We start from the raw sequence: 26,081 nt of genomic DNA on the forward strand, positions 1-26,081 counted from the left end.
GGAAAGAAAGGTGATTTAAGCAATTTTGAGCGTGGCATGGTTGTTGGTGCCAGACGGGCCGGTCTGAGTATTTCACAATCTGCTCAGTTACTGGGATTTTCACGCACAACCATTTCTAGGGTTTACAAAGAATGGTGTGAAAAGGGAAAAACATCCAGTATGCGGCAGTCCTGTGGGCGAAAATGCCTTGTTGATGCTAGAGGTCAGAGGAGAATGGGCCGACTGATTCAAGCTGATAGAAGAGCAACTTTGACCGAAATAACCACTCGTTACAACCGAGGTATGCAGCAAAGCATTTGTGAAGCCACAACACGTACAACCTTGAGGCGGATGGGCTACAACAGCAGAAGACCCCACCGGGTACCACTCATCTCCACTACAAATAGGAAAAAGAGGCTACAATTTGCACAAGCTCACCAAAATTGGACAGTTGAAGACTGGAAAAATGTTGCCTGGTCTGATGAGTCTCGATTTCTGTTGAGACATTCAGATGGTAGAGTCAGAATTTGGCGTAAACAGAATGAGAACATGGATCCATCATGCCTTGTTACCACTGTGCAGGCTGGTGGTGGTGGTGTAATGGTGTGGGGGATGTTTTCTTGGCACACTTTAGGCACCTTAGTGCCAATTGGGCATCGTTTAAATGCCACGGCCTACCTGAGCATTGTTTCTGACCATGTCCATCCCTTTATGACCACCATGTACCCATCCTCTGATGGCTACTTCCAGCAGGATAATGCACCATGTCACAAAGGTCGAATCATTTCAAATTGGTTTCTTGAACATGACAATGAGTTCACTGTACTAAACTGGCCCCCACAGTCACCAGATCTCAACCCAATAGAGCATCTTTGGGATGTGGTGGAACGGGAGCTTCGTGCCCTGGATGTGCATCCCACAAATCTCCATCAACTGCAAGATGCTATCCTATCAATATGGGCCAACATTTCTAAAGAATGCTTTCAGCACCTTGTTGAATCAATGCCACGTAGAATTAAGGCAGTTCTGAAGGCGAAAGGGGGTCAAACACAGTATTAGTATGGTGTTCCTAATAATCCTTTAGGTGAGTGTATTTATTTTAAATGTGTCCAGTCAATGATTTCCCCAATGAAGAGCCTGCGTGGGCACTAAGACTGTCCGCCTGCGCGGCTCATATGTCTCTATTGTGTCAACTTCCTCCTATTGAAGTCCAATCTACACCGGTACATGTTCAGAAGAACTGTTCCCAAAGCCAGATTGAACTGATCAATAGTTAATTTCTTACCTACACAGTGTATTTAGGGATCTTATATCTGGGGATTTCAAGAACTCTTAATTGTGGAACTCACAGCTACAAATGACCACATTTTAATTTCTTGGAGTATCTGGTTATCTATTTATTCATATCTTCACCACATTTTACTGTTTTTTATTTCTGGTTTGTAACACTCATTCTAATAGTATGTTTCTTTTTTCTTTTCTCCTTTAAATTATTCAATATTATTTTAGCTCACTTATTCAATGCTTGTAATTTTATATTTCTATAGTATCCTTACAATTCTTATCCGTCAACTACTTCACTCATCTTAAATCCAAGGTCTAATCTTAACTTTTATTTCAGGTATTTTATGCTTTTTATGCTTCAATTTTAAATTACATTCTGAGAGGGTGGCAGAATAAAAATACTCACTCATTTTGGTCCCGGAGTGGAGGCAAGTTCAGATCTTCGTTCGTGACACCAAGTGAAGAACCCAGTCTGATGTACAAATTATTACATAAGAACATAAGAAAGTTTACAAACGAGAGGAGGCCATTTGCCCCATCGTGCTTGTCTGGTGTCCATTAATATCTAAGTGATCCAAGGATCCTATCCAGTCTATTTTTAAATGTTCCCAAACTTTCAGCTTCTACCACATCGCTGGGGAATTTGTTCAGATTGTGACGCCTCTCTGTGTGAAGAAGTGTCTCCTGTTTTCTGTCTTGAATGCCTTGAAGCCCAATTTCCATTTGTGTCCCCGGGTGCGTGTGTCCCTGCTGATCTGGAAAAGCTCCTCTGCTTTGATGTGGTCGATGCCTTTCATGATTTTGAAGACTTGAATCAAGTCCCCACGTAGTCTCCTCTGTTCCAGGGTGAAAAGGTTCAGGTCCCTCAGTCTCTCAGTAGGACATTCCCTTCAGACCTGGAATAAGTCTGGTTGCTCTCCTCTGAACTGCCTCTAAGCACGAGCAAATATTTATGCAGCCCTCGAATGAAACTTGAAATGATCATATGGCCCATGGTAAAATTGTGTTTGACACCCCTGGTCTAGAGGGTATGCCCTGACCAACTTTCAGAGTGGTTGTTGCTAGATTAATACATTTACTTTGCTTGGTCTGAATATTATTATTAATATAAAACATAATACAGTTTATATAAAACATTAATAACGGCTCTTCAATGATCATTTCCTAACCCTCAATCAAAATCCCCAGAAGGACTTTCCAGTGTCTGTCATTCTTGAGGAAGGACAAGAGCACCACCCATCATTAATTCACCTGCAGGAACCATTACAGTCTGGCCAACACGAGCTGCCTTCTAGTTCTGAAATACCTCAGTCTGTAGTTGAGCAAGAGTCTGTTTTCCCAAACATCCTGCAAGAACCACAAGAGCTACGAGATGCTGATTCAGTGGCACAATATGTAACCATCCGACTGCAGCGAGTGAATTTACAGAAGGAAATGATGGCTATGTTCAAAGCTAATGATATCATCCAAATGCTTATTAAAGTATCATTTGTGCATGAAGTGGGAGCAGATGTTGCAGGGGTGTCTCGTGATGCATTTACAGAGTTCTGGAAATCTTTCTTTTGCACATCAGCAGATGGTGAAGATCTCTGTGTCCCTACTCTCTGTCCAGAATATGGACTTTTCTAGTGAAGGGATTTTGTGATCATAAAGTGTTCCCATTACGGTTAGCACCAGCTTATTTCATGGCTCTTATGTTTGGCGGAGATGTTGTCACACCAGAAGAGCTCCTCAAGTCATTTTTTCTTTACCTTAATGAAACTGATGGAGAAATACAGCCATGAAGGGTCAGTTATCTGGTGATGACAAGGAGGTGTTTTTAGAAATACTTGACAGAGAGGGCTGCCATTGGGTTCCACAAATGAACCAAGTGCAACTTGTCGTCTTGCAGATGGCTCACAAATGCCTTACTCAGAACAGTAGCTATTCTCTTGAAGGAATGTGTCAAATAGTGCAAGAGGGGCTCTGCAGCAAATTTCTAAACATGAATGTTATCAAGACAATGATAGTGATCTAAAGCCAACACCCCAAAAAGTATGTGACCTCCTCCAAGCAGCACCAGAGACTAGTGAGCAGCACCAAGCCTTCAAGTTCCTGACACCGTTCATCCGAGCCCAAGATGAAAATGGTTTAGCAGAGTAACTGCAGTTTCTCACAGCTTCTAGAGTTATAAGCGTGTCAAGGATAACAGTGGAATTTTGAAAGTCCCATGGACTACAACGACGACCGGTGGCACATACTTGTGGGCCGCTGCTTGAGCTTTCTTCCACATATAATTCATACCAGGACTTGAGAAATCAGTGGGAATCAGTTTTATCCTCAGGTTATTCAAACATGGATATAGTGTAATATGTTGCCATAATTCAAAATATGTGCTATTGATAATGCAGTTGGGTATTTGCATATTTTATTTTGATGCTTATGTTTAATTTTATTTTTATTTATTAGTACTTTTGTACTAAACTTAAAAAGCAACCAAGATTGCGCCTTTTTTGGTGTAGGTTATATATTCCCATATATTGCTACAATTGTCTAAGGTGTGCATATTCCTTTTCCTATGTTTTCGACATCCTAACCACTATGTGGTTTCCAAATATGGGTTGTCGTGTATACTTCAAAAGAACTCCAGAGCTGCATTGCCCATTACCACCAGTCACACATATGTGAGTAGGAGGATGATGGGAAATTTAGTTTTGGAGATCATCTTAAGGGTACTGGAGAAGCCATCTTTGGAAACAGCACAGTGGACTGTAGTGTAATCGTTTTAAGAACAGTGGTCAGGATGTCACAAAATAATAATAAGCAGCCAGACACTTTACCTAAACAGTTGTAGGAACATATGGGAACATGTACCGTAGCACACAAAAAACATTAGAACTGTTTGACTTTTAAGCTTTTCCTGAGAAATAAGATGCATTAAAACATTGAAAACAGGACCACTTTTGCTCAACTGCTCTATTTCCAAAACATTTCCATACCTGTGCTAACTCTCAAAAGATTTTCACCTGTGCATTTGTATCCTTTATTTAGCAAAATCAGGAGCAAACATTCTGTTGATAGTTATGACACTGATATGTTCAGACGCTGTTACAGGGGACTCAAACTCCATTCCTGGGGGGCTGCATTGTCATCTGTAATTGAGATTATTTTTATATAATTATCCACTCTTGATTTTTTATTTTTATTTTAGCTAGGAATTATAAAGTGGATTATTTAAAATATAGCATAGATTTTATGTATTAAATCAGAGTATACATAACTTTTGTTAAATGAAAGCAGCTAATTCAAAACTTAAACTAGTTAAGTCACTGAGGAGGAATGAAAACCAGGTACAGTCCAAGTCTTCTTCTATTAACACAATGTTTATTGTGGATGGTTGTAAAAGTAATTTGAATAATTTCTGAACGCAATAAATGATGTCTTGTAAGAACTTTCTCTCTTGATAGAAGAAACCAATCTATTGTTTGAAGAAATCAGGTAACTCGTTTCATTGGAATAATTTCTGGACACAAGAAATAATTTCTTGTTGCAAGTAAATTCTGACTGGAATTGACATAACCATGGGATGAGAATACATTTCTTGAGCCAAGAAAAATTTACTAATTTACTAAGAAAAAAATTCTTGGCACACGGATCTTCAGGGAAGAAATTTGTTCTATTTTGTAGTAAGAAATGACTTTTGGCAGTGTACATTTCTCACAAGTAACATAGCATTGATTAAGACATGAAAAAATGGTAGGGTATGCCTTTCCAGACCACTATATTCCTGAATTTGTAAAATGATAAGTTGCAAAATTAGGATAAAAATGGGTAACTTGCAATCGTGGTTCCAGACCACTGAATACCTGCAGGTTCGTTGTCTTTTTCCAATGTCATTTTCATTTTGCCAAAGAATTATGTATTTTTAACAAGTTCTCAACTGCTTCTTCTAAAAAAGTTGGAGAATTCAAGTTATTTATTCAATTTAACATTACATATAAATTCCCACCAACTGTTTACAATAATGTACAAGTTATGATTGGTTGAATTATTGGTTCAATTATATAAATCAGCATACACAGTGGGCTCCATGAACACAAGCTGACAAACTGGTACAGGTCACAGTTCAGTTACAACTGTGTTAGGATACAATTTCTCAAAATTAAATACAACTCAATAGCTTCATCAGGATTTGTGGCTGGGTCCATATTATTCTCTCCCATAATGAAGCAAGATAATTCAAAATCTGTTTTATCACAAGGGTATGGTCCTCTAGGAAGGCACTCCTCTCTGCAAACAAGGAGCTGCTGCTGACTGACGTCCTTTAAGTGATCTCTGGCTCCATAAAGATGTGGTAGGTTGTGCATCAGTACAGGGCGTCCATCTGGTGCAACTGCATTTCTGCTCAGTCTAGTCCTGTGAGTGATCCACAGATGGACTAATCTCTGCAATTCATCCTAAACCAAAGAACATACAATTAGTAAAATTACTGGTTTAAAGAAACAATGTTCAAAAGGTACTTGATATTGTAATGTCAAATATGTAACAAAGCAAGTATGTTTTATACAGGAAAGCAATTCATTAACCACAACCCCCTGTTATAAAAATTAATGTAGCAGTACTATTAGCATTAGATGTTTTGTTTACAGCATATATTGTAATATTCTTTGGTTTTTAAACCTACCTGTATGATAGAACGGTACAAGATTTTTGTCAAGAAAGTTGCCCACTAAGTTGTCAGTCTCCTTCAAGAACTATAAATGGTTAATCCAGAACTGGGCGTGTTGTTTTCCCAAAAAAGACCACCAACTTTCAATGCATTGGTTGTAGTTACTTGAACCATAAATGTAACAGTTTCTTGAATATTCGTCTCCATGATCATACCTGAGAAACTGTTGCATCTGTTCAATATAGCAGTGCCTAAATCAGAGCGAATTCGTGCAGGGCAACCCATTTTAGATTCTAGGGCACCAATGAAGTAGCTAGCAACTATCTTCAGATTGCTGTTTGTAGAATATGCCTTCAATACGGCTTCTTCAATTGCTGGATGCTGAAGGAGTCGATCTTCGAAGACGATGTCGCCTGCGTCGTCGTATGTGTGGTGACCCAGGCCCTAACTACTTATGGTACATTGACTGTTACGACAAACTACAGCCATATGGGATATGCATAAATAGAGCAATCGACGGGTTCTCAAGGACTATGCACAAATTTGCCGACCTTTAAATCAGCCTTTGGCAAGGTTATCCTCCTCTTCATAAAAAGAATGGGAAGAAACCTGAAGCATCACCCACCCAAACATACTTCAAACAAGCTGATTCGTTTGGGCCTAGATGGGACACAGTGTGAAGCAGCTTTTCAGATGCTAAAGACCTGTCTGACCAGAGCTCCGGTTTTGGCTATTGCAGATCCACAGAAACCATATGTGCTGCATGTACATGTGAGCCTAGAGGGATTGGGAGGTGTGCTCTACCAAGACCAAGCAGAAGGATTGAGGCCAGTGGCCTTCATCAGCCGAAGTTTGTCACCAACTGAAAATAAGTATCCTGCTCACAAGTTGGAGTTTTTGGCATTAAAGTGGGCAACAGTAGACAAACTGCATGATTATTTGTACGGAGCTCAGTTTGAAGTGAGGACCGATTACAATCCTCTGACGTACATCTTAACTTCAGCAAAGTTGGACGCTGAAGACTCTGTATAGGATGTTGAAGAAAGTGTTTTGTGATAATTATATAATGTTTTATATTAATATTGGCATTAGATGTAGTTTGTATACAGACTGAGCAGATTAGATTTAGCAGGACAAGTAAAGGGTCAACAAGGTCGATTTGTTAGAGACTCCTGTCAGTAATGAAATATTACACAGTGCTGAAATAGCCTACAGATGTCTGCTGTGAATTTGTTTATGACTTAATCGTTTCTCAAGATAGGCAGGAATGTTTCTGTTACTGAGCGATTGACACTAGGTAAATGACCACCGTGGGATCGCATCTTCCTAGTGCACATCAAAGACGGACATCTGCTTTTTGTATCCATCACCTCTTCACGGGAGGACAGATCATAAACGGACCCGGACTTGTATCTTCCGATTGGATGAATGGCCATAAGATGTTACGTCATTTTTCCTATAAAGCTGCACTCATGTTTGTAAACATTAAGCCTCACTGAAGGAATTATTTCTGACAGTGGAGCTTCCGAGCGGCTCGATTAAAGTTCTATTTGCTTTATCTCCGCGACTTCTCCACTTATTTCCGAGACGGTTCTACAGACGCCACTGGACACAGATGGTTAGCTGCTATGTCTACCTATGACTTCAGCTTGAGGTACAGACCGGGAAGACAAAATGTGGATGCAGATGCGCTGTCAAGACGCCCTCACTCCAGCCCTTTCTCTGATGAAGAGTGGGAAGAAATCTCTGCCCCTGGTGTTCGAGCTCTATGTCAGACCTCCAACTGTAAATGATCACCGAACATGTCACCAGTTAGTGTAACTGAACAGATGGGGACTTCAATGCATGCTGTTTCCAGGGTGTACTATCAGCTGACTGCTTTGAATACACAACTGCCTAACCTCACAACATCGGACCTGCATTCAGCTCAGAGAGAAGATCCTTGCATAGGGGATGTGTGGGTAGCTGTGGAACACAAAAATATACATGGTGTAGTGAAGACCAAACACCCAGACATTCCACTCTTACTGCGTGAGTGGGACAGGCTAAGAATCGAACAAGGACTGCTCTATCACGTTGTACAACTAACGGACCAAACTATACGAAAACAACTGATTCTACCTAGACAGTTCCACCCGTTGTCTTAAAGTCCTTGCATGACACTCCGGGACATTTAGGTTTTGACAATTCCTATGGCTTGATACAGGATCGATTTTACTGGCCAAGTATGAAGATTGATGTGGAGCAGTATTGTAAGTCGTGTGCTCGCTGCATCCAGAGAAAGACTCTGCCCAAGAAAACGGCTCCTCTCGTTCACATGCATAGCAACGGACCCATGGATTTTGGTGAGCATGGATTTTCTCTCCATAGAACCCAACTCTAACAATGTCTCCAATGTGCTGGTCATCACCAATCATTTCACACGCTATGCACAAGCATTCCCCACCAAAGATCAGACAGCTGCAACTGTAGCCAAGGTACTCTGGGAAAAGTACTTGATCCACTTTGGCTTACCCAGACGAATGCATTCCGACCAAGGATGGGATTTTGAAAGTTGACTAATTCGGGAACTGCTGACCATGCTGGGAGTAAAGAAGTCTGGCACCACACCTTATCATCCGCAAGGGGACCGCCAACCAGAAAGATTCAATCGCACTCTTCTCGAAATGCTGGGGACCCTAGACCCAAAACACAAATCTAAATGGAGTCAGCACTTAAGTCATCTGTTACAAGGCAGTGTGGTGTTTTTCCACCTGGGTGTGCTAATGTGCCATACAATAAGGTATCCGTGTGTCATGCCTGGTGGTGTAGCCCCTTATCCCTGTGTAATGTATGTGCAGCCTTCCCAAAAAATGTGCTCCCTAGTCTCACTGTAGCTGTACATTAAAAAGGGATATATGTTGTTTTAAATAGTTTGTATGTATAAGGCCAACCTTTATTTTTCTTCCAGGAGTGTCATGGGGGTTTTTTTAGTGGGGGGAGAGTGTAACACGCTGCAGAATTTGCATCTGTTGACAACTGTCTGTTGTATTGCTTCTGTGAACGTATGCATTCTGTCTGAGATGTAAACCCACCTCCTGGGCCTGTACTGTGTTTGTGTTTTTTAAATTGTTTTAAGAACTTAAAAAAAAAAACTGCCCGTTACCCGTTGGCCTGGCAACACCTTCAGCATCTATTTTGCCCCCCATTTGAACTGCAATTCGTGTTTTTATTTAAATGAGTTTGGTTGGGACTGACCAATTACATCTTGTAGATTGATAGCTTATGTACATCGTCCAATCACTATTCGGGTCCCCTACGCCTCAACAACCGTTGCCAAGGGGTATCTAATACAACTTCATGCCCCAAACAATCGCCAGTCAGTTCCCAGTGTAGTCGGTGTAGAGAGGGTCATCACTGTGTTACACCCTGCACTGCATGGACACTCTAACGAGCCCGTAAAGTAAATCTGTTTTTCTGTTTCTTTCTGGACATCGTTCCCAGGTTATTTTTTTACTGTGTTTACTGTTGTTCCATTTGTCACATTTTTTTTGTTGTTTTTTAAGTGTAGACAGTGTAGAGTGTAGGCAGTAACCAGTGCTTTCTAAAAAAAACAAAGTAAATCTCTCGGCGCCGAGAGGAAGGACCGATGGCTGGTGAAGTTACATGATCCAGAGCCAGGCCTGCTGGCGCTGACCGGCACGGGAGTCCGGACGAGCGGGTTGGAACAACTCGGACCCGCTTGCTGTGTCGTGAGGAGGTGGCGTGAGTCTGTGGTTGGGGCGTATGTATATATTTATTTATGTTTGTCAGCTGGCGGGAATATGTTTTTTTTTTAATTACTTCAAATATATTTTTGTCTGTGTGAACAAGTCCTCGTTGAACTGTGTTGTGTATAATCCGAGGTGAAGATTTTTTTTTGGACCGCAGTACAATTCGATTGAGCCAAAGAGCACATTAAAAAGTGCACCAACAATAAAAACAAGGGATTCAGTCTGTCGGGACATCTGGCCATTTATTGGCTTTTCATAACAATTTGAACTTGTGGGTATCCTTTTATTTGTTTCAGTGAATTGTGTGGTGTTATTTTGTTTTTGAGACTGCGAGTTCAATTCTGTGGTTTTAATTTTTCCTTGACTCTTTAAATTTTCCAAATTGACTATTTGATTGGCAAACTGGGGTGGTGGTCCCCATCTTTAAGAAATGGACCAGAGGGGGTGTTCCAACTACAGAGGGATCACACTCCTCAGCCTCCCTGGTAAAACCTATGCCAGAGTGCTGGAGAGGAGACATCGTCCGATAGTTGAACCTCGGATTCAGGAGGAACAATGTGGATTCCGTCCGGGCCGCAGAGCGATAGACCTGCTCTTTGTCCTTTCACAAATATTTGTGGGTGCATGGGAGTATGCTAATCCAGTCTACATGTGTTTTGTGGACTTGGAGAAGGCATACGACCATGTTCCCCGGGATGTGTTGTGGGAGGTGTTGAGGGAGTATGGGGTGCCGGGGCCGCTCAAAACGTTCAAGGTGGGTGTTGGACTCCGCCAAGGAGTCTTGTTCCCACTACTGTTTGTAATTTTCATGGACAGGATATCAAGGCGCAGCTGAGGTAGAGAGAGTATCCAGTTTGGGAGCTTGGAGGTACTTCTCTGGATCAAGAGGAGCCAGTTGAAGTGGTTCGGGCATCTGGTAAGGATGCCCCCCGGGAGGCTGCCTGTGCAACTCTACCGGGCGCTGGGCGGAGACCCCGAGGCCGACCCAGGACACGCTGGAGGGATTATATCTCGCGACTGGCCTGGGAACGCCTGGGAATCCCCCAGGAGGAGCTGGAATCTGTCGCTGGGGAAAGGGAGGTCTGGTCTGCCCTGCTTAGTATGCTGCTACCGCGACCCTCACCAGGACAAGCGGTGTAGAAAATGGATGGATGGATGGACTACTTGATTACCCGCTATTTCTCTACTCACGTGTTTAAATAAATCAACATGATTGTTTTTTAAACTAAATGTGTGTGTGTTGCTATTATTATTATTATTATTATTATTATTATTATTATTGCTAGAGTGGGGTAAAAGTTAAATGCACTACAGGCCTTGATTTTAATTTTGTGGCGTTATTAATAATAATAATAATAATAATAACTCAGTGTGCCGCTTATTGGTATTTTTAGTAACTGTTAAAAAGTACTAGTTGCTTTAAAGTATTTTTATAAAGTATTATTGCTACAGGTATTATTGTTGTGGTTACTTAGTTGCTGAATGTTTGGGTGTGTTTTTGTCCCCGGTTAACTGTATCGTGACACTTCTTTGTGTTGGAGGCACCGCACCATTTAAAAAAAAAAAAAAAACAGATCAGCCAATTCCCCATCTACTACTGAGAATCAGGATTCTCATTGTTTGTTTTAATTTGTCCATCCTTTATCCAATGCTAACCTCCCTTCATTTACAGCAGCCCCACAGCCCCAGTTATCCTAGGAACTGGGTGGAGGTTACATGTATATTTTATGGACAGCTGTCATTAAAGTATAGCTGCTGTGATGTTCACCCACGCATTGTATTTTTAATGGATTTGTTTTTCCTTTAATTTACAATGATACAGTAATTGATATTGCTGTACCTGCTAAATTAACTTCTCGTCATCCATACGGTTTGTTATGGGGCACACGCATATACTGTGTGTGTTTCCATGTGGGTTTACGTCACTTCTGATTGGTCAGATTATTTCCAGTCGCGGCGAAATAATCAAGAAAGTAGACTGTTTCAATCTTAGCGATGCTAATTTTCTTAAAGCAGTGTGGAGCTCCTATTGAAATACAGGCAGGTCTACCATTTTCGCTTGCACTTTCACTTTATATTCATTTCTGATGCAGGATGAGCGCTTTTAGAAGGATGCGATTCTTACTAATTTCATTAAACTGTTAAGGTCGGATACATGAACCAAATTAGGGAAAGTGCAGTCTGGATCTCTTTCAAACCCCCCAACAGCCTCTGAATGCTCAAAAACAGCCTTCGTTGACGAATGCATTTTATTATCAGAACAATCAACAACTCACTCTGCTGGGTCCTTCAGAAAATAGAGACCTGCCTCTGAAAGGTTATAGCGTGTTGCTCAGTGCAGAGTATCAAGTGCGGCCGCGGGTTCGACTCCATCTTTGATCAGGAAAAGAAAGCGTGATAAAGCGTGTAATGCAGAGAAAGGGGGTGGATCTGTGCCACGGATCCGGCTCACTGATTGGCTCACTACAGCGCTGCTCATTATGCTACAGCTACACAAGTATCTAGCAAACCTGAAACATGTCAATTCCACGTATATGTATGTAATTCCTCTCTCCAATTAGAATAACAGTAACAGGTCATCTGTGGGAAATGTAGTGGAGTAAAAAGTACAGTATTTTGTTCATAAATGTAGTGGAGTAAAAGTAAAAGTAGCCACAAATAATAAATACTTAAGTACAAATACTCAAAAAACATACTTAAGTACAGGAATGAAGTATTTGTACTTCGTTACTTTACACCCCTGCTCTTATGACAGTAATAGCAGATCAAACAATACAAAAATGCATGAAGGAGATGGTTGACAAAAGATATTCACAAGTGAAGTAAATGCTAAATAGGCGCAACTTACTGAATGTAATGTTATTGACAACTAGTGGGTATGTATGGTACCACCTATTTCTTCTGTCTATCATTCAAAAAGTGATGTATTCTGGGAAACCAGCAGGAAAGAGAGAATTCTGCGGCTGATTCTGTGGCAAATTGCACGATCGCGTAATCTCAGATTTCTGAAATTATAACACTTGCAAGTAGAGACACTGTGCGGGAGCATCGTTTTCAAATTAATCAATCACATTTGCAATAACATGGCAGCTAATGGGGATCTGTATGAACACACTAAACCAACCCATGAGAAAGGGTGTTATATGGTGACACACTGTCGCTCTTCATGCTCCTCTTGCTCTTCACTGCTACTCCCTTCTCTGGGTTTCTGCACGTCATTAAAACTCATTACATTTCAAAGTATTTTCTTCAGGCCCTTAAAAGTCATTAAAATGAATGTGGTCATTAAAAGTCATAGTTTATAAGCTGCAATGTAAAAGTCTGTCTCTCTCTGTCATCTGCACTCTGACCACTGCTCTCTCATCAGCGCATAACCTGACACCTGCTTTATCAGCTGAGAGCGCCAGGGCTGAGAGGTCCTTTGGATTGGGTCAAAAATATCATCTCTAGGGATGATGACAGACAGTGACGTCCTTTCATTGGTCAACACCGCACGCCAGCAAAGACGCGATGTGAACAAACCGCACGTTTCTCTTCAGCACAATCTCCGCTACGCAGCAAAAAACGCACGTCTCTATCGTTTCCCCATAAATTAAAACGTCGTAATTGATGAATACATATCTGACACAACAACTTTGTTACATAAATATCTATGTAAAAATGCATTATTAGAAGACGTATGGAAATGGCATAATAACAGCAGACCTGTCAACTCTCGTATTATTATCGTTGCTGACATTATCACAACTTTTTATTGTCACAGAAACATTGCTGTCTGACTCGTATGAGCACACGGCCGCAAACACACACACATTCAAGGCTCTTCTGTCTGCACAACTTCACCAGCAACATCTCTGCCTGGAGCAGAGCTTTCTGATTGGCCACACAGAGGACCTTCAGCTGCTTAACCTGCCTGTAAATAGGTCACTGACACAGTCTATTCCCTAACGTAGACACATACACACATACACACAGTAATCTGTTTCAATAGATAAATCCACAATTCAACCATCTCTTCCTTCCTGCCCTGTGTGGGGTGAGGAGGACACATTATACTCAGGGAATGAGAGATGAATAAGGGACAGCAGTTTGACAGAGACACAGTACAGGGAGAGATGGGGTTAGAGCAGTGAAGAGGAGGTGAGCTCAGAAACCACAGTCTCTCCTGTCAGTGACTGAATATTCACACAGTCACACAGCCTCTACTTACTGCAGTGTCTCTAGTTTACAGTTGGGATCCTCCAGTAGAGCGGAGAGCTCTGTCACTCCTGAGACCCCTGGTTGATTGTAGTTCAGATCCAGCTCTCTCAGAGTTGAGGGGTTTGAACGCAGAGCTGAGGCCAGGGCTGCACAGCCTCCCTCTGTGATCCCACACCATGACAGCCTGGAGAGGAAAGGAGACACGTTGGTGATGTATTTGGTGACGTTGCACACTTACTGACTGGCCCTTTAAGACGTGAGCTTTGAAGAGGAAGTAGGAACCGGAAGATTTCTTGTCTTCCTTTCATTCTGTAGGCAGGGTGTTCCAGGGGGGACAGGTCTTGTTAGCCCAAGCCACGGTTGTATTTCTGTTTTCATAGTTTTCTTATTTTATTAGTTATATAGATGATGGATTTCTTATAAACCGAACACATGAACCGGTGCAAATTGCGATCGATGACCCACACTGGATTTATCGATCTGATATCAGGGTTCCCACGAAAATCAGATTTCTATTTTCCATGACTTTTCTATGACTACATTGAATCATTTATTAGAGACACCTGATCCAATCCACCCACTTTAATAAAACATGCTCCCATCAACTAGTAAAGAGGACACAGATGTAAATGCAAAATTACACATAGTACTATCTGATCAATGTATATGTAGTATAAATGTCAATTACAGCAGAAAACAACATTAACAATCTGTATATTAATGATTTTAGCAGGAATTCTGAATTGCCTTGAATTTAAACTACGATCAATCAGTTAATTCGTAAAAACATACATTCAAACATTACGATATACAAATGGTCAGTTCAGTAGAGCCTACAGTAATCCTTTCCTGTAAGCTGCTAAAGAAGTGTTTTAGACAACTGCTTTGTTTTAAACTTGAAAGCTTTAGATTTTATTCTTTCTTTAAACCAATAAATTACCAGACTTTTGTGCTGAGGAGTGTGTATTTTACCGATTTGTACCCATTTTAAAGCACTATTATTTTCAGGTTCTTATGAGTAATTATTCTTATGAAACACTACTTCACAAGCTGGTTTGATACGACATTATCTTGTCAGCTACACATCACAGCTGTTCTGCAGTGCACAGCTCACACAGATGCTTGGAGGTCACGTGTTTTATATGGCGCTATATGATTGGCTCACACTCGGAGGTTGGTCAGCATTGTGGCGTTGAGGACAGTGCAAGCGGCACAAGAAACTCAGCACAAGTGAGCTTTGGGATAAACAGTGTATATTGGTAACTTCTGGAGAACTTGCTTGTGGTTTTGAAACAAAATGTAATTTGTTGAATAGGAAAATATGTATTGTTATTATTTACCTGATTTTAAATAAATATGCATATCATACATTTCATACTTAATTTAAATGCAACGGACACTTGATACAGTTTTTGCATTTCATGTAGGCAGGGGTTCTCAACACTGGTCCTGGTGAACAGGAGGTGCGTGAGATTAACTTTTACTATTAACTTAATTTCACATTAAATCATCATGCTGCCAGATCCTGACCAATTTACACGGATTTACGTCATTCTGCTCAGAATCTACACAAACACTGTGAATGTACTGGCTGAATGGTCAGACTCTGTTCAGAATGACACACATTTGTAGCACAAAAATGCAACCTATTATCTTGAGGATCTGTGCAGAGTGAGGAGAGTCTGTGTTGTGATCGCACCGAGTGCTGTGTGTTGCTATATGGGTATAGGAGTTGTGCTCAGTGTACATATGCACTTCACACAGACTCTCCAAGACTTGGAAATCCCTGTGTACATAATATCAGCACAGACCACTGTGTGCCATGAGGTTCATAATACCCACATGTATTACAGAGTACGTAATAAAAGGAAAACTTAAACATGATTTAATACAATTTTATTCTGCACCATGAAACTGTTACTTTATATCAGAGTGAACATTATTTCTCACGTATGTTGTAAATGGGTTTCACTGTGTATATGTGTAGTGTAACCGGGTTGAAATTATATTTTTACTTTTACGGTTGAAATGTCACCAAATCCTGATGAACATTGTTTTCTATTAAATATGTGTTTTATTGCCAATAGTTATGCCTGTATGTTGTATTCAGACCATGGTGTAAATACCTGTACTGTCACTTTAAGAGGTCGCAAGCTTTGTGTTGTCATTCATGCGCCTCTCTCAGTTCGCGCCAGGCTAGCTGAGAGGAGGTCATGTATTATTTTGATCGTCAGTTTTAAACACTGATTTCGGTTTTTGGATGATGCAAACTTTGTTTTACGCAAGGATAAATGTTAGTTTTGAGGTTGTGAACAGGCTGTTAATGTGTCAATTGAGTATAAACCTTGTGAACAGACTTTTTGCAAGCTTTAAAGTAGACCTGTTTCCACGTGCTAGTCTACAGAGTTTTCTGTATTATTATCTGCTAACAGGAACTTGAGATCTGTATGCTGTGTGGGGAGGACTGCATGTGACAGAGCCTTATGTATTTTTTTGTTGATTTGTACACAGCAACCAGCAGATGGTCGTGGTCCAGGTCTTTTCTTCATTCAGCACAAGAACACAACGCAAAATATACAAGGGTTAACGGACGTGCATCCAACTTAACATAGAACTGTTAAAGACAAGACTGAGCATCCGTTACAGTAGCAATTTCACAAGACTTCAAATATCTTGGTTATATTCCATGACTTTTCCATGACTTTCCATGACCGTGGGAACCCTGGTTTATTGTGGGTTTCAAGGTAAAGTGAGTTGCTGATGGACGTTTCATGGTTAATGGCAATGCGGATCACTTTTGTTTCCTATTATCATGATGCTCTATATTGTTGTGCACTGTTCTGTACTGCACATAACTTCATAAAACACTTCTATTCACGGCTTTGTAGCTTCATCGGTGACGTGAACAAACACTCGGTAAGATCATTAAAACAAAGTATTAAACAACAAGGCGCAAGACAATTCCTTGCGGGTAAACAGCAGCTCGTCTCCAGTGCAATAAACTGAAACCATGCAAACCCGAGAGGGAGAGGGGCATTTCATCTGTGACTCGAGCACATTGTATAGATTAAGCCCAAACACACACGTCAGGGATATGTATGCTCAATGTCATGTAAATATGATGGATATGAGTGTATATTGCGGGGGAGATTATGAAGAGAATGTCAGCGGGACTTTAACAGCGATGTTCTGTGTTTTCTATATTCCAAGCAGTGGAACTTAATGTCATAACTTTGTAAGGAATTCACATAGTTTAACAAATGCTATATCGTTATAAAGCAATAATCCAGCTCAATCAGATGAAGTAGTAATCTCACTCTTTTCTTTGTGTGTGGTGGAGGGTCACATCACTGTGACAGCTCGCCTACTGCCAGTTGCCATCCTAATGATGTTTGATAGCATTGTATTTAATTTAAATTTAATTTGAACATGTGCTATACTATTTTTGGTGTGGATGTTATTTTTCCTAAACTGTTTATTAGTTATTGCTGTTATTTCAATGTGCACAGTGCAAGATTTACATTTGTATTTATTACTGAATATATCTCTTCAACGTGTACAGTGTAAGTTAAAGTGCAATCAATGTTCTGTGATTGTGCACCATTTAAATGTTTGTGTGTATTTTAGTTTTACCAAAACATTTACTATCCGCCGTAAACATGGGCAACACTTCAATGTTTTTCAGTGAGGTTCGGGGCCCCACAATTAAATCTCACCTATGACCCCCAAAAGGCCAGGGCCGGCCCTGTGTGTGTCTCAAACAATGCTAGGAGATACCTTATCCACAGCTTATCAGAAAAATATTATTTATATAATCATGTATTATATCCCATTTAACCAGTGTATTGGTGTAAATGCACATTAAAGTGTTTCTCTTATGTTTATAAATAAAAACTAGCATTTCAGCCCATAGTTCACAAATACATTATTGTAAAGGACGAGCACACAGAGCCTCAATGCATTTACCTGAGGGGAAGAGCAGGACGCCGGGCGGCAGCTGTTGAGCAGCAGACTAGTGACTGACTTCTGTTTGTGGGACTTTTCTACTCTGTCACCGATTGATCTAAGAACCCACTTCTGCCTATTGACCCGATCTGGAGGAAGACCACGACTACCAAAACGAGACCCTGACTGCCCTGTAACCAGGGAATAAAATTAACTTGTTTGGCCACTAGCCACTGTATCTGGTAGAAGGAAAAAAACTTACCAGCCACTTGGTATTTTTACCAGCTAAAGGCAAACATCACCAAAAATACATGAGGCTGTATTAATGTGTCATGAACATGTTAAAACATGACATTTATTCAGCTATTTAATCAATCACAATAACAAAATCTAATCCCACACCTGTATAGACTCTTAGACAGGTGCATATGAGGGAAAAGCATCTGGACAGAAAAAACATGCTCCCACACTGTTTCTACTTGCAAGTGTTATAAGGTCTTTGACCAAAACATTGCATTCTATTGAATTATAACACTTGCAAGTAGAGACACTGTGCGGGAGCATCGTTTTCAAATTAATCAATCACATATGCAATAACATGGCAGCTAATGGGGATCTGTATCAACACACTAAACCAACCCATGAGAAGGGGTGTTATATGGTGACACACTGTCGCTCTTCATGCTCCTCTTGCTCTTTCACTGCTACTCCCTTCTCTGGGTTTCTGCACGTCATTAAAACTCATTACATTTCAAAGTATTTTCTTCAGGCCCTTAAAAGTCATTAAAATGAATGTGGTCATTAAAAGTCATAGTTTATAAGCTGCAATGTAAAAGTCTGTCTCTCTCTGTCATCTGCACTCTGACCACTGCTCTCTCATCAGCGCATAACTTGACACCTGCTTTATCAGCTGAGAGCGCCAGGGCTGAGAGGTCCTTTGGATTGGGTCAAAAATATCATCTCTAGGGATGATGACAGACAGTGACGTCCTTTCATTGGTCAACACCGCACGCCAGCAAAGACGCGATGTGAACAAACCGCACGTTTCTCTTCAGCACAATCTCCGCTACGCAGCAAAAAACGCACGTCTCCATCGTTTCCCCATAAATTAATACGTCGTAATTGATCAATACTTATCTGACACAACAGCTTCGTTAAATAAATATCTATGTAAAAATGCATTATTAGAAGACGTATGGAAATGGCATAATAACAGCAGACCTGTCAACTCTCGTATTATTATTGTTGCCGACATCACAACTTTGTATTGTCACATAAACATTAACTATAAAGGTTGTGACTATTTGTAAATAAAATAATATTTTGCCATTACATCTGTAACTGACCGACCTATATGTTTCTCTTTCTCAATTTTCATACATTTTCATTCAATTGCCAGTTGAGCAATGTGAGCTGCAATGAAAATGCCTTAACATTAGCGTCCTTGTGGCAATGCTTTCCGGTCACAACAGCGAAATACAAAATGGATAAGACCTCTCTATGTAGCTAATTGACACAATGTACTTGTGTAAACGAGTGTCTTTTCCTCTCCACACCTCACTCGCACTGCCGCTCTGTGTTCGGAAACAGAACCGTGCGTTCGAGTTCCAGCCAATACAGAATAAACAGCAATAGCTGCTGTGTGTGTATAATGTGTCTGTTGCTCCTCCTTCCTTTTCTGTCATTGCTAGTTTCACAGAAGGGTGTCTGGCTTTTAGGTGGGTTAACATCCCAGCTGTAGATCTGTGGTAGTTTCATTGCACTGCACATGTTGTACACGTATGTGCTTCTCTGTAAGGAAGCCATGGGGCGCGTTGTAGTGCAGATTTGCGCAGACATGCGCAGACCTGCTGAATTCCACCGATTGTGCGAATATGAACTTTGTCAACGCAACTATTATAACTCAAGCACTTTTTGAAACAGATTGACCAATACATTATGAAAAATTAAAACAAGTTGAGTTCCCGTACACTTGTTGGCTGGTAAGATTGACAGATTTACCCGCCACTGGCTAAATCTACCCGCATTTGGCGGCTGTTCTTTTTATTCCCTACCTATAACCCTATAACTCTGACTTATTTAGCCATCATTTAAAATACACTCAAGCACAACGTTTTCAGTTCTTTGGGGAGAAAATAAAAAGCTCCTGGCACAAATGTAGTCACCCTGCTGCTGCTCTATTGCTCACCACGCTGTGTGTGACTGGGCTGTCTGACTGGTATGAGCACACGGCCGCAAACACACACACATTCAAGGCTCTTCTGTCTGCACAACTTCACCAGCAACATCTCTGCCTGGAGCAGAGCTTTCTGATTGGCCACACAGAGGACCTTCAGCTGCTTAACCTGCCTGTAAATAGGTCACTGACACTGTCTATTCCCTAACGTAGACACATACACACATACACACAGTAATCTGTTTCAATAGATAAATCCACAATTCAACCATCTCTTCCTTCCTGCCCTGTGTGGGGTGAGGAGGACACATTATACTCAGGGAATGAGAGATGAATAAGGGACAGCAGTTTGACAGAGACACAGTACAGGGAGAGACGGGGTTAGAGCAGTGAAGAGGAGGTGAGCTCAGAAACCACAGTCTCTCCTGTCAGTGACTGAATATTCACACAGTCACACAGCCTCTACTTACTGCAGTGTCTGTAGTTTACAGTTGGGATCCTCCAGTAGAGCGGAGAGCTCTGTCACTCCTGAGACCCCTGGGCGATTGCAGTTCAGATCCAGCTCTCTCAGAGTTGAGGGGTTTGAACGCAGAGCTGAGGCCAGGGCTGCACAGCCTCCCTCTGTGATCTCACAGCCTGACAGCCTGGAGAGGAAAGGAGACACGTTGGTGATGTATTTGGTGACGTTGCACACTTACTGACTGGCCCTTTAAGACGTGAGCTTTGAAGAGGAAGTAGGAACCGGAAGATTTCTTGTCTTCCTTCCATTCTGTAGGCAGGGTGTTCCAGGGGGGACAGGTCTTGTTAGCCCAAGCCACGGTTGTATATCTGTTTTCATAGTTTTCTTATTTTATTAGTTATGTAGATGATGGATTTCTTATAAACCGAACACATGAACCGATGCAAATTGCGATCGAGGACCCACACTGGATTTATCGATCTGCTATCAGGGTTCCCACGAAAATCAGATTTTTATTTTCCATGACTTTTCCATGACTACATTTATTCGTTTATTAGAGACACCTGATCCAATCCACCCACTTTAATAAAACATGCTCCCATCAACTAGTAAAGAGGACACAGATGTAAATGCAAAATTACACATAGTACTATCTGATCAATGTATATGTAGTATAAATGTTAATTACAGCAGAAAACAACATTAACAATCTGTATATTAATGATTTTAGCAGTAATTGTGAATTGCCTTGAATATAAACTACGATCAATCAGTTAATTAATAAAAACATACATTCAAACATTACAATATACAAATGGTCAGGTCAGTAGGGCCTACAGTAATCCTTTCCTGTAAGCTGCTAAAGAAGTGTTTTAGACGACTGCTTTGTTTTAAACTTGAAAGCTTTAGATTTTATTCTTTCTTTTTTAAAAAAAAAGAAATAATTTTCACCAATAAATTACCAGACTTTTGTACTGAGGAGTGTGGATTTTACCGATTTGTACCCATTTTAAAGCACTATTATTTTCAGTCTCTTATGAGTAATTATTTCTTATGAAACACTACTTCACAAGCTGGTTTGATATGACGACATTATCTTGTCAGCTACACATCGCAGCTGTTCTGCAGTGCACAGCTCACACAGATGCTTGGAGGTCACGTGTTTAACATGGCGCTATATGATTGGCTCACACTCGGAGGTTGGTCAGCATTGTGGCGTTGAGGACAGTGCAAGCGGCACAAGAAACTCAGCACAAGTGAGCTTTGGGATAAACAGTGTATATTGGTGACTTCTGTAGAACTTGCTTGTGGTTTTGAAACTAAATGTAATTTGTTGAATAGGAAAATATGTATTGTTATTATTTACATGATTTTAAATAAATATGCATATCATACATTTCATACTTAATTTAAATGCAACGGACACTTGATACAGTTTGAGCATTTCATGTAGGCAGGGGTTCTCAACACTGGTCCTGGTGAACAGGAGGTGCGTGAGATTAACTTTTACTATTAACTTAATTTCACATTAAATCATCATGCTGCCAGATCCTGACCAATTTACACGGATTTACGTCATTCTGCTCAGAATCTACACAAACACTGTGAATGTACTGGCTGAATGGTCAGACTCTGTTCAGAATGACACACATTTGTAGCACAAAAATGCAACCTATTATCTTGAGGATCTGCGCAGAGTGAGGAGAGTCTGTGTTGTGATCGCACCGAGTGCTGTGTGTTGCTATATGGGTATAGGAGTTGAGCTCAGTGTATATATGCACTTCACACAGACCCTCCAAGACTTGGAAATCCCTGTGTACATAATATCAGCACAGACCACTGTGTGCCATGAGGTTCATAATACCCACATGTAATACAGAATACGTAATAAAAGGAAAACTTAAACAGGATTTAATACAATTTTATTCTGCACCATGAAACTGTTACTTTATATCAGAGTGAACATTATTTCTCACGTATGTTGTAAATGGGTTTCACTGTGTATATGTGTAGCAATTTCACAAGACTTGAAATATCTTGGTTATATTCCATGACTTTTCCATGACTTTCCATGACCGTGGGAACCCTGGTTTATTGTGGGTTTCAAAGTAAAGTGAGTTGCTGATGGACGTTTCATGGTTAATGGCAATGCGGATCACTTTTGTTTCCTATTATCATGATGCTCTATATTGTTGTGCACTGTTCTGTACTGCACATAACTTCATAAAACACTTCTATTCACGGCTTTGTAGCTTCATCGGTGACGTGAACAAACACTCGGTAAGATCATTAAAACAAAGTATTAAACAACAAGGCGCAAGACAATTCCTTGCGGGTAAACAGCAGCTCGTCTCTAGTGCAATAAACTGAAACCATGCAAACCCGAGAGGGAGAGGGGCATTTCATCTGTGACTCGAGCACATTGTATAGATTAAGCCCAAACACACACGTCAGGGATATGTATGCTCAATGTCATGTAAATATGATGGATATGAGTGTATATTGCGGGGGAGATTATGAAGAGAATGTCAGCGGGACTTTAACAGCGATGTTCTGTGTTTTCTATATTCCAAGCAGTGGAACTTAATGTCATAACTTTGTAAGGAATTCACATAGTTTAACAAATGCTATATCGTTATAAAGCAATAATCCAGCTCAATCAGATGAAGTAGTAATCTCACTCTTTTCTTTGTGTGTGGTGGAGGGTCACATCACTGTGACAGCTCGCCTACTGCCAGTTGCCATCCTAATGATGTTTGATAGCATTGTATTTCATTTTAATTTAATTTGAAAATGCACTATAGTATTTTTGGTGTGGATGTTATTTTTCCTAGACTGTTTATTAGTTATTGCTGTTATTTCAATGTGCACAGTGTAAAATTTACATTTGTATTTATTACTGAATATATCTCTTCAATGTGTACATGTATGTTAAAGTGCAATCAATGTTCTGTGATTGTGCACCATTTAAATGCTTGTGTGTATTTTAGTTTTACCTAAACATTTACTATCCGCCATAAAGATAAAGGGCAACACTTCAATGTTTTTCAGTGAGGTTCGGGGCCCCACAATGAAATCTCACCTATGACCCCCAAAAGGCCAGGGCCGGCCCTGTGTGTGTCTCAAACAATGCTAGGAGATACCTTATCCACAGCTTATCAGAAAAATATTATTTATATAATCATGTATTATTTCCCATTTTACCAGTGTATTGGTGTAAATGCACATTAAAGTGTTTCTCTTATGTTTATAAATAAAAACTAGCATTTCAGCCCATAGTTCACAAATACATTATTGTAAAGGACGATCACACAGAGCCTCAATGCATTTACCTGAGGGGAAGAGCAGGACGCCGGGCAGCAGCTGTTGAGCAGCAGACTAGTGACTGACTTCTGTTTGTGGGACTTTTCTACTCTGTCACCGATTGATCAAAGAACCCACTTCTGCCTATTGACCCGATCTGGAGGAAGACCACGACTACCAAAACGAGACCCTGACTGCCCTGTAACCAGGGAATAAAATTAACTTGTTTGGCCACTAGCCACTGTATCTGGTAGAAGGAAAAAACTTACCAGCCACTTGGTATTTTTACTAGCTAAAGGCAAACATCACCAAAAATACATGAGGCTGTATTGATGTGTCGTGAACATGTTAAAACATGACATTTATTCAGCTATTTAATCAATCACAATAACAAAATCTAATCCCACACCTGTATAGACTCTTAGACAGGTGCATATGAGGGAAAAGCATCTGGACAGAAAAACCATGCTCCCACACTGTTTCTACTTGCAAGTGTTATAAGGTCTTTGACCAAAACATTGCATTCTATCGAATTATAACACTTGCAAGTAGAGACACTGTGCGGGAGCATCATTTTCAAATTAGTCAATCACATATGCAATAACATGGCAGCTAATGGGGATCTGTATCAACACACTAAACCAACCCATGAGAAGGGGTGTTATATGGTGACACACTGTCGCTCTTCATGCTCCTCTTGCTCTTTCACTGCTACTCCCTTCTCTGGGTTTCTGCACGTCATTAAAACTCATTACATTTCAAAGTATTTTCTTCAGACCCTTAAAAGTCATTAACATGAATGTGGTCATTAAAAGTCATAGTTTATAAGCTGCAATGTAAAAGTCTGTCTCTCTCTGTCATCTGCACTCTGACCACTGCTCTCTCATCAGCGCATAACCTGACACCTGCTTTATCAGCTGAGAGCGGCAGGGCTGAGAGGTCCTTTGGATTGGGTCAAAAATATCATCTCTAGGGATGATGACAGACAGTGACGTCCTTTCATTGGTCAACACCGCACGCCAGCAAAGACGCGATGTGAACAAACCGCACGTTTCTCTTCAGCACAATCTTCGCTACACAGCAAAAAACGCACGTCTCTATCGTTTCCCCATAAATTAATACGTCGTAATTGATCAATACTTATCTGACACAACAACTTTGTTAAATAAATATCTATGTAAAAATGCATTATTAGAAGACGTATGGAAATGGCATAATAACAGCAGACCTGTCAACTCTCGTATTATTATTGTTGCCGACATCACAACTTTGTATTGTCACATAAACATTAACTATAAAGGTTGTGACAATTTGTAAATAAAATAATAGTTTGCCATTACATCTGTAACTGACCGACCAATATGTTTCTCTTTCTCAATTTTCATACATTTTCATTCAATTGCCAGTTTAGCAATGTGATCTGCAATGAAAATGCCTTAACATTAGCGTCCTTGTGGCAATGCTTTCCGGTCACAACAGCGAAATACAAAATGGATAAGACCTCTCTATCTAGCTAATTGACACAATGTACTTGTGTAAACGAGTGTCTTTTCCTCTCCACACCTCACTCGCACTGCCGCTCTGTGTTCGGAAACAGAACCGTGCGTTCGAGTTCCAGCCAATACAGAATAAACAGCAATAGCTGCTGTGTGTGTATAATGTGTCTGTTGCTCCTCCTTCCTTTTCTGTCATTGCTAGTTTCACAGAAGGGTGTCTGGCTTTTAGGTGGGTTAACATCCCAGCAGTAGGTCTGTGGTAGTTTCATTGCAATGCACATGTTGTACACGTATGTGCTTCTCTGTAAGGAAGCCATGGGGTGCGTTGTAGTGCAGATTTGCGCAGACATGCGCAGACCTGCTGAATTCCACCGATTGTCCACTCTGTCAATGCAACTATTATAATTCGAAAACACTTTAATTCAAATCAACTAAGAAACCAACACAACAACGACAGGAAATGAATTCGTATTTAGAATCATATCGACCAATACACTAGGAGAAATCAAAACAAGTTGAGTCCCGTACACTTGTTGGCTCCCCGAAAAAGTGTCTGGTAAGATTGACAGACTTACCCTCCACTGGCTAAATCTACCCGCATTGGCGGGTGGCGGGTTTTAATTTTATTCCCTGCCTATAACCCTATAACTCTGACTTATTTAGACATTATTTAAAATACACTCAAGCACAACGTTTTCAGTTCTTTGGGGAGAAAATAAAAAGCTCCTGGCACAAATGTAGTCACCCTGCTGCTGCTCTATTGCTCACCACGCTGTGTGTGACTGGGCTGTCTGACTCGTATGAGCACACGGCCGCAAACACACACACATTCAAGGCT

The 26,081-nt window shown here is 40.6% G+C and overlaps 1 protein-coding gene across 15 annotated transcripts in view; it reads right to left on the minus strand.

Annotated features, from left to right (window-relative positions):
* Positions 1-4,604: 4,604 nt before the first annotated feature.
* LOC136768173 (NLR family CARD domain-containing protein 3) overlaps positions 4,605-26,081 on the minus strand; it is a 261,771-nt gene continuing 240,294 nt past the window's right edge. For 14 of the 15 annotated variants that reach the window (XM_066722225.1, XM_066722226.1, XM_066722227.1 and 11 more), the window contains 3 exons: positions 20,455-20,628; positions 13,874-14,047; positions 4,605-5,699 (listed from right to left, as the gene is read on the minus strand). In XM_066722225.1, coding sequence (XP_066578322.1) covers positions 5,681-5,699; positions 13,874-14,047; positions 20,455-20,628 — 367 coding nt within the window. In that variant the 3' untranslated portion in view covers positions 4,605-5,680. The remainder of the gene's footprint in view (positions 5,700-13,873; positions 14,048-20,454; positions 20,629-26,081) is intronic. The other variant, XM_066722229.1, reaches the window with a different exon arrangement.

Source organism: Amia ocellicauda, chromosome 14 (genome assembly GCF_036373705.1).
Source record: "Amia ocellicauda isolate fAmiCal2 chromosome 14, fAmiCal2.hap1, whole genome shotgun sequence".
NCBI classification, from domain to species: Eukaryota; Metazoa; Chordata; class Actinopteri; order Amiiformes; family Amiidae; genus Amia; species Amia ocellicauda.